General features: G+C 37.1%; 1 protein-coding gene across 1 annotated transcript in view; it reads right to left on the bottom strand.

The window, feature by feature from the left end:
- Window positions 1-10,400, bottom strand: part of DYNC2H1 (dynein, cytoplasmic 2, heavy chain 1) — a 305,345-nt gene that overhangs the window by 251,717 nt on the left and 43,228 nt on the right. The window contains 2 exon segments of the mRNA XM_006773520.2: window positions 3,008-3,127; window positions 5,763-5,875. Of these exon segments, the coding sequence (XP_006773583.1) occupies window positions 3,008-3,127; window positions 5,763-5,875 (233 nt within the window).

Genomic DNA, 10,400 nt, shown 5'->3' with positions numbered 1-10,400 from the left:
GAAGTGAAACAAACCAGTATTATATGAAATGCTGAAAGGTATCCTTTAAGAAGAGGAAGAAGAAGAAAAAGGTAAAGATACAAATTATGAACAACAAACATGCATCTATCAACAATTGAATCTAAGAATCAAGTGAATAAATAATCTGGTGATCATAATAGAATCAGGGACATAGAAAGGGAATGGACTGACTATTCTTGGGGGGAAAGGGGTGTGGGAGATGCAGGAAGAGATTGGACAAAAATCGTGCACCTATGGATGAGGACAGTGGGTGGGGAGTGAGGGCAGGGGGGGGGCGGGAACTGGGAGGAGGGGAATTATGGGGGGAAAAAAGAGGAACAAATGTAATAATCTGAACAATAAAGATTTAATTAAAAAAATAAAGAGCATAAGTTAAAAAAATAATAATAATACAATTAATAAATAATAATACAAGAATAAAATCTGTTTCATGTACTCACAACCGTAAACCTACTTGCCCAACCCTGTATACAGTCAGCACTTCATATCCCTGCATTTAGTATCAGGGGATTCAACTAACCTTGGATCAAAACACTGTTCGGTGCCATTTTATATAAAGGACTTGAACATCCTTAGATTTTGATATTTGCAGTCGGGGGCAGGGGGTGGTGAGAGGATGGGATGGAGAGGTGTTCTGGAGCCAATCCTTTACAGGTAACCAAGGGACCACTGCAGATAAGTTTGGGGGGAGTCAAAAGTTACACACAGCTCTGGCCGGGTGGGCAGTTGGTTGGAGCGTCATCCATACACCAAAAGATTGCAGGTTTGATTTCTAGTTGGGGCACATACTTAGGTTGCAGGTTCGGTTACAAGTTCAATCCTGGGGGGCTGGGAGGGATGTATGGGAGGCAACTAATCTTTCTCTCTTTCTTTCTCTCTCTCTCTCTCTCTCTCTCTCTCTCTCTCTCTCTCTCTCTCTCTCTGTCTCTCTCAGTAAAAAACATATCCTCCAGTAAGGATTAAAAAACAAATTTTCAATTGCATGGTAAATCAGTGCCCCTAATCCCCACATTGTCCAAGGGTCAACACTATTTATATATTTAATAGTTCACATTTTTACAGAAATAATGAATTATTTACATTTTTACATTTACATTCATTTTACTTAAATACTCAAGAGCTCAGTAATAAGTTTCAGGTTCAAACTAGCAACTTTCTTTAGCCTTTATCTCCCGATACAGTTGTCATTTCCCGAATCCAATTATTATGCAATCTTACTTTTGTAGATTTCTTAATGTTGTGTCTTTTACTCTAAATCAATTTAAATCCTACCTGAAAGTTGACAGAGTACTAGGAAACATTTCCAGAGTAATAAAGCAGCTTAATTCTGACTTTGCACTGGCAATATTCATTGATGATTGCTTTTACTTTTCTCTAAGAACTTTACAAGGTTTTTTATTTTTATTTTTTAATATTTTTATTGATGTCAGAGAGGAAGGGAGAGGGAGAGAGAGATAGAAATATCAATGATGAGAGAAAGTCATTGATTGGCTGCCTCCTGCATGCCCCCAACTGGGGATTGAGCCCACAACCCCAGGCATGTGCCCTTGGCCAGAATCAAACCCAGGACCCTTCAGTCCTCAGGCGGATGCTCTATCCACTGATAGAGCTACAAGGGCTACAAGGTTTTTTAAAACATATTTTAGTTTGACTCAAAGTGCTAAAGGATACAAATGACATCAATGATAAAAGGGATAAGAATCTAAAACGTTCCAAGCTTCCTATTTCATAAATCAAGCTACTAAATGTTTTAATCTGAAAAGCAAATAACTTTGAGTAGTTGGGTAGATTTTCTTATGAGAAATCATAGAATATCTCAATGCCTACGTTTCAGGGTCCCTGATGTCCTAAACCAATAGCGTTAGTCCTAATCAGCAATAAGACAAATCCTAAACAAGGCAGAATACTTAACACAAGTCTTGGTACTATGCTGTGATAAGGTCTGGAACAAGTTTTATAAGATTGGTATCTAGGACCCAGTGTTTCAGGAATGAGCTTCTATTAATACTGAGCTGCAACAATCTGCAATGCCCACCATGTAATTGAGCTCTCAGCTTCCCTGCTAACATTTTATTTTTATAATATATTTTATTGATTTTTTTTATAGAGAGGAAAGGAGAGGGATAGTGAGTTAGAAACATCGATCAGCTGCCTCCTGCACACTCCCTATTGGGTATGTGCCCGCAACCAAGGTACATGCCCTCGACCGGAATCGAACCTGGGACCCTTCAGTCCGCAGGCCGTCGCTCTATCGACTGAGCCAAACAGGTTAGGGCTCCTGCTAACATTTTAGATCAGTGGTGTAACGGTATTTCCCATCTACACGAATACCCTGCTAAATTCCTGTTTGTGTCAACCTCTTAGATCAGTGGTTCTCAACCTTCCTAATGCCGCGACCCTTTAATACAGTTCCTCATGTTGTGATGACCCCCAATTTCATTGTTACAAATTGAACATAATTAAAGCCTAGTGATTAATCACAAAAACAATATGTAATTATATATGTGTTTTCCAATGGTCTTAGGCGACCCCTGTGAAAGGGTCGTTCGACCCCCAAAGGGGTCGCAACCCACAGGGTGAGAACCGCTGTCTTAGATGAGTCCATGGGAGGGGTTGGGGACAGTGTTATCTATCCTGTGCCCTTCCATCAATGATGGACTAACATCAGGAAGGAGGAAGCTACTACATGACTGATTCTCCCTCCACATTCTATTCCCCACCGGCCTGGCTGCTTATATCTCAGCATGTTTTCTGCTTGAAAGAATCGAATTATAGCAAATTAATGGAGATAGAAGAGAACTTCATTATCATGCAGTTCTTCCCTCACATTTTACAGTTGAGGGAACTCAGAAATTAAACAATTTGTCAATGATAACTGTTAGATAAAAGGAGCACAGAGATGTCAATTGTTTGAGCCCTGGGACTCTACTCTAGGTCAGGGAGCATCCCAGGATGCCATGTTCTCTCCAGACATAAGCCTCCTTACCTGTGATGGGAACAAGGATGAGTCAATTGCACCTTGAGAACTTCGTCCAGCAGTAACACATTCTGTCAACAACTGTTTCAAAGTTTGCTTCATTTCCAAGGCCAAAGCATTTAACCAATTCTAAAAATAAAGTTAGAAAATAATATATGCATATCATAAAATAGATATATAATCTATCTTTTTAACTTTCACATTTCATCTTTTTTTAATTTTTTGTAATCTTTATTGCAGAAAATATTATATATGTCCCCTTTTTTCTCCCATTGACCCCTTCTAGCCTTCCCCCACCCCCCCGACCCAGGCCTTCACCACCCTATTGTCGTGTCCATGGGTAATGTGTATATGCATACAAGTTCTTTAGTTAATCTTTACCCACCACCCAACCTCCTCCGCCTTCCCTCTAAGGTTCCAAAGTCTGTTCCATGCTTATATGTCTCTGGATCTATTTTGTTCGTCAGTTTATTTTGTTCATTAGATTCTACATCTGAGTGAGGTGTCATGTAATACTTATATTTTTCTGACTGGCTTTATTTGCTATTGCAAATGGTAAGAGTTCTTTCTTTTTTACTGCTGCATAGTATTCCATTGTGTAAATGTACCACAGCTTTTTTATCCACTCATCTGCTAATGGACACTCTGAGCTACCACTGAGCTACTTCTAAATCTTACCTATTATAAATTACACTGCTATAAACATAGGGGTTAATATATTATTTCTAATTGGTGTTTAGGGGGTTTTAGGATATATTCCCAGAAGTGGGATTTATGGGTCAAATGGCAGCTCCATGTATAATGTTTTGAGGAAACTCCATATTGTTTTCCACAGAGGCTCCATAATCTATTGACTGACCCTATTCTTTTATTTCAGGAGGGTGAATTATAATTTCTTATTGACTCTTACATCCCAATGTGTTATATGCCATATAATAAATGATTTAAGTAATTTGAAGAAAACCTTTTTTTTTTCAACCTCTTGGCATAATTTCAAGTGTACAAACTCAAAAATTGTGGTTAGCTACTACATTATCTATACAAACCAATATAATATGAACATTTAAAAAGTAACTCATTCCTTTAGGCATTATGACAAATCAAACTAGATATTTGGGCCAATAAATCAAAATCAAAGTAACCAGCTAAGTCCCAGGCTCTTGCTATCCTAATGATCTCACATTCAGAGAATTGCAACCCTGGGAAGGGATTGCTTAGTTAGGAGGAACTATATTATTTGGGGGGTTAAGCTGCCTCTTCAAATAAAACTAATTTTGTTTCAATGTCAAAAAAGATATGTTTTCACTCACATGATTATGGATAAAATAAAATTTAAAATAATGATTAATAAAAAGTATAATAAATATGAATCACTACTTACTTAACTTTAAAAGACTATCATTTGCAATAAAATCTAAGAGTAAAAGCTGCAATCTTAAATAGCTTTTCATTACTTACTTTAACTCTATGTTCTAGTTTTTCTTTTTATCTTTAGAGCTCTTTCCAATATTAAAAACAGCATGATACTTTACTCAGCTCCAAAGCCAATGAAGCAAAAGAGTGAAGAATTTTGTCTATGCAAAGCTCATCATCACAGACACTTCCAGACTTCAGTTTTCCTCTGCTGGAAAATTTGCTCTACCCCAGCGCTAAAACTTAAGCTCTTCCTCTCTGTTCATCTAGTCTCAACAAAACTACAGGAAGGAAAACAACAGCAGAAAGCAACAAAACTCTTCACCAACTATGGGCGCTATTTTAAAAAACTTCTGTGCTTTCAATCACCTGATAAAATGTTGAGGCCCAATCAGGAACAGTCCTTTGGCTAAACTGTATAGATACATGCACGATAAGACATGGCCTTTGACTTCAGTTGGAAAATAATTCTGGAACCTAAAAATTATAATTCAATGTGATGCAACCTGCTGCTATTTGGTTTTAGCTATAGACCTGTAATAGGCCTTGGAGAATTCACTTTCAGTCCTAAAGAACCAATTAATCATAGCTATTCTGCAAATGCACTAGCGGCAAGCTTACTAATTCACCTTAATCATCTTATACAACTCATTTTTATTAATCCTTACCAAGGATATTTTTTCCATTGATTTTCAGAGTAAGTGAATGGGAGGGGGAGGAGGAAGAGAAACAGAGAGAGGAACGAGACAGAGAAAAACATCAGTGTGAGAGAGATTCAACGATTGGTTGCCTCACACACACGCCCCGACTGGGGCCGGGGATTGAACCTGCAACCCAGGTATGTGCTCTTGACCAGGAATCAAACCCAAACCTTTAGTGCAGGAGCTGACGCTCTAACCACTGAGGGTGCTATCCAGGGCCATACAACTCATTTATAAAAGAAAAGAGAACTAAGACTTACGGAGTACTTATGTTCCAAACACTACATAATATGCTTAAAGCCAGTTATCTCATTTAATTTTCAAAAGAAAGCCTTTGAAACAAATAGTGAGATTCCCATTTTACAGATAAGGAAACAGATTCTAAGTCACATAGCTAATAAGTTTTGTAGCTAAGATTATTATTCAAGTCTTTTTTACTCCAAGCAAAGGCTCTTTTCATAATTATATACTGCCTTCCAAAGATTAAAAATCCATATTCCCTTTAATATCAAATCATTCTGAACAAAACAAAAAAACAAATTTCTTTCTAAAATTAACCAACTTTACCCTACAAATTGACTAAATAATTTTTATATAAAGTTCATATACTTAATTCTTTTAATTTTCATACATGAAAAAGAATTACTTACCTCTACATTATTTGATAGAAGAACTTTATTTTTTAAAGGTACAACTTCGCCCTCCAAAGATTTCATTGCAATTATATGTCTTGACTCATTATCAAAACATACACTATTAATACCTATGTTATAAAAGCAACAATTTAAATAAAAATGATTAAAAATAATTATTATTAGAAATCATATATGGTTATCACATAATATAAACTTCATAATAAATATGACAACGCAATAGAATTATGTTAATTTTAGCATATAATGTAATACAATAGCTTTTAAAAACCAACAAGAGGAAACAACCCAAGCCCATCAACAGGTAAATGAATAAACTGTGATATATCCAAACAATGAAATGTTATTCAGTAATTTAAAACAATAAAATATAAGGTTGGTATCTCAAAACATTGTGAGAGAAAAAAGTCAGACACAAATTAGTGCATAAGAATACAGACTGATGATTCAACTGCTTTGAGGCAAAAAGATGAAAGAAAGGGGGAGGGCAAATAAGACTGACCTTCCCCAAAATTTGAACATTGTTTAATATTTAACAACAACAACAAAAAGCCTAAATACATTAACTAATTTTGATCATGAGAAAATCCTATAAGTTATTATTTTCAAATTTTCAGAGAGGTAACAATTAATTAAAACTGACTAATAGATAGTACAGGTAGAGCTTGATTGCAAGCCTTCTAATTCCAAGAGCTCTTTCCACTACCCCTCACAGCCCACAGTTATAAACATCTTAAAACTTCATATAGACAGTGTTAATAAGTACTTCTGCAAAGCACCAGAGTAAATATTTTCGGTTTCTACAAGCCATGATTCTCTATATCAACTAACCAAATCTGTGCTAGTAGCATAAAAGCAGCTATAGACAATAGTGTGACAGTGTTATGAGTGTGACAGTGTTCCAACAAAATTTTCTTCTAAAAACACTGGCAGTGAGAGATTAAAAATGGCAGCAGAGTAAGTGGATGCTGCACAAACACGTTCCCAGGAACACACTGGAATTACAACTACAATACAAAAAAACTTCCTTAATAATCAACAGAAGACTCACTAGACAACTTGATATGCGAGGACCTCAAGTGGAAACTGCATAGAGACTGGTAGGAGGGGCGGAGGCATGAAAGGGCTGGCTTGGCACCCACTGACAAGCAATAAGTTCCAGACAGATATCTCAGCTGTGGGGAGTTGCCACTGAGAACTCTAGAATCTAATCCCCAAGCTGGGCCCCCAAGCAGAGAGCACCCCAACTAAGAAGGGTACCCATATAACATCTGGCTGTGAAAAACAGTAGGGTTGCTGTCTGCCAGGGAGCTACACCTAGAAATTCAGGGGGCCTCTTAAAGGGCCAACATACAAAATTCCATGTGGAGCCAGCCACCTAGTGCTTAGGCAGAAGAAGAGCAGGGTGGACTGTAGCTGAGTGAGAAGAAGCCAGGATTGGGGACTAAGAAGTTAGAGCTCAGAAGGCAGACACCCCCAGTTTCCTGTGCTGAGTCATTCCCTCATGCAGCAGAGGACATCTTTCCCAGATAGATATTTTCCCTGCCTGGGGGGAAGACAGTTGACCCATCCTATTGGAAAACACCTTCCCCTGAGGTCACTGAAGAGACTGAAAATAATAATTAGCCTCCAGGCAGAAGCAACTGCCCCACCTTATTGAAAAAAAACTCTCGCCACACCTGAGGACAATTGCCTGGGGGCAATCCAAATCAGAATCCTATCAGGCTATAGGCAGAGGTGGCTTTGAGTCTTTGCCTGATCTAATTAGTCAGAAATAGCATTTGACACTGTCCTGCACTAGAGATTGAGAAGCATATAAGATCTACCTAATACACAATTTAAACCCAAACAGACAGCCAAAATGAAGGGACAAAGAAACAACCCCCTCAATGAAAGAACAAGAGAATTCTCCAGAAGAGGAGATAAATGAAGCAGAGATAAGAAATTTATTTGAAACAGAGATAAGAAATTTATCTGATGGTAAAGATGCTCAACAGCATGAGAAAAGATATAGTAACTATGGAAAAAGAACAGTCAGAAATAAAGAATGACATAACACAAATAAAGAACACATTGGAAGGCACACAGCAGATTAGGGGAAGCTCAGGATCAAATTAGTAAATTAGAAGACAGGGTTGAAAAAAATCAATCAGAGAACCAAAAAGAAAAAAACAATTAAAATACATGAGGAGAGCTTAAGAGAGTTGTGGGACAATGTGAAACATAACAATATTCGAATAACAGGTGTAACAGAAGAGGCAGAAAGGGAGAAAGGGATAGAGAATGTGTTTGAAGAAATATTGGCAGAAAACTTCCCTAACCTGGTAAAGGAAAAGGTCACACAGGTTCAGGGGGCACAGAGAACCCCAAGCAAGAAGAACCCAAACAGGCCCATGCCCAGACATATCATAATGAAAATGCCAAAAATTAAAAAGAAATGATAAAAGGGACTGCTGTAATGAGAAGAAACAGAGAGAGAAATCTAGATATACATATTTAAAATGGAAGCAAATAAGTAACTATCAATAATAACCCTAAATGTAAATGGATTAAATGCTCCAATAAAAAGGCATTGGGTAGCTAAATGGATACAAAAACATGACCCAACTATATGCTGTCTACAAGAGAGCCACCTCAAAACAAAAGACACATACAGGATAAGAGTGAAGGGATGAAAAAAAATTGTCCATACAAATGGAAAAGAAAAATAAGCTGGAATAGCAATACTCATATCCGACAAAATAGACTTTGGAATGAAGGCCACCACAAGAGACAACAAAGGTCACTACGTAATACTAAAGGGAACAATCCAACAATAGGATATAACACTGGTAAACATTATACACCCAATATAGTAGCAACTAAATATATCAAAAAAAAAAACTTTTAGACAACTTTAACAGAGAGTTCAACAATACAGTCATAGTAGGGGACTTTAACACCCTTCTGACTTCACTGGATAGATCTTCCAGACAAAAACTTAAAAAAAAAAAAAAAAAAACATTGACTCTAAAGGACACACTGGATCAAATGGATGTAATTGACATTTATACAACATTTCACCCCAAAGCAGCAGAATATACATTCTTCTCAATTACACATGGGTCACTCACAAAGATAGACCACATGTTAGGACACAAAACAAGTCTTTACAAGTTTAAGAAGACTAAAATCATATCAAACATCTTCTCAGATCACAGTGGAATGAAATTAGAAAGCAACATCAATGGCAGTAAAAAACACCCCAAAACATTCAAACACATGAAGGTTAAATAGCATGTTATTAAACAATGAATGGGTTATCAATGAGATCAAGAAAGAAATAAAAAACTTCCTGAAAACAAATAAAAAGGGTAAGGTCAAGGGGAGGGGGGAAAAAGGAGAGAGAAAAAGAAGGAAATAGCAACCTTAAATGACATATTAGACCAAATGTATGTAATTGACATTTATACAACATTTCACCCCAAAGCAGCAGAATATACATTCTTCTCAATTACACATGGGTCACTCACAAAGATAGACCACATGTTAGGACACAAAACAAGTCTTTACAAGTTTAAGAAGACTAAAATCATATCAAACATCTTCTCAGATCACAGTGGAATGAAATTAGAAAGCAACTACAGTAAAAACACCCCAAAACACTCAAACAACATGGAGGCTAAGTAGAATCTCTGAGACACAACAAAAGCAGTCCTGAGAGGGAAGTTTATATATGTCAAAGCTAAAGTCAACCTCATACTTAATGGGTTGCATTGGTGGGGTCCCTCAGCCTGGCCAGCGATTAGAGCTGATTGAGGCCGTCTTGCCCAGTCCCAATCAGGGCCAATTGATGCCAGCCAGCCGGGGGGAGGGACTGTGGGAGGTTGGCCAGCCATGGGAGGTTGGCTTTGTGAGTGCACTGACCACCAGGGGGTAGGTAGCTCCTGCATTGAGTGTCTGCCCTCTGGTGATCAGTGGGCATCATAGCAACCGGTCAACTGGTCATTCGGTCAACAGGTCATAACAGCCACTTAAGCTCTTATATATAAGAAAATTACTGGAAGTGCTAGCCATAGTGATCAGACAATAAGTATAAATAAAAGGTATCCAAATTGGAAAAGAAGAAATAAAACTGTCATTATTTGCACATGACATGATATTATACATAGAAAATCCTAAAGAATCCACCAAAAAAAATGACTAGATTTAATAAATGAATTTGGCAATGTCGCAGTATACAAAATCAACACCCAAAAATTGATGGCTTTTGTATACACTAATAATGAACTCACACAAAGAGAAACTAAAAAAAAAAAATCTATTTACCATTGCAAAAAAAAAAAATTTATGGTACTTAGGAATAAACTTAATCAAGGAGGCCAAAGACCTATACTCAGAAAACTACAGGACGTTGAAAAAAGAGATAGAAGATATAAACAATTGCAAGAATATACTGTGTTCATGAATTGGTAGAATCATCATCATTAAAATGTTCATACTACCCAAGGCAATCTACAGATTCAATGCAATCCCTATTAAAATACCAACAGCATATTTCACAGACCTAGAACAAATACTCCAAAAATGTGTATGGAACCAAAAAAGATCTCAAATAGCTGCAACAATCTTGAGAAAAAAGAACAAAGTTGGCAC

Source organism: Myotis davidii, unplaced genomic scaffold (assembly GCF_000327345.1).
Source record: "Myotis davidii unplaced genomic scaffold, ASM32734v1 scaffold1025, whole genome shotgun sequence".
Taxonomy (NCBI): domain Eukaryota; kingdom Metazoa; phylum Chordata; class Mammalia; order Chiroptera; family Vespertilionidae; genus Myotis; species Myotis davidii.
This window is presented reverse-complemented; position numbering and strand designations above follow the sequence as displayed.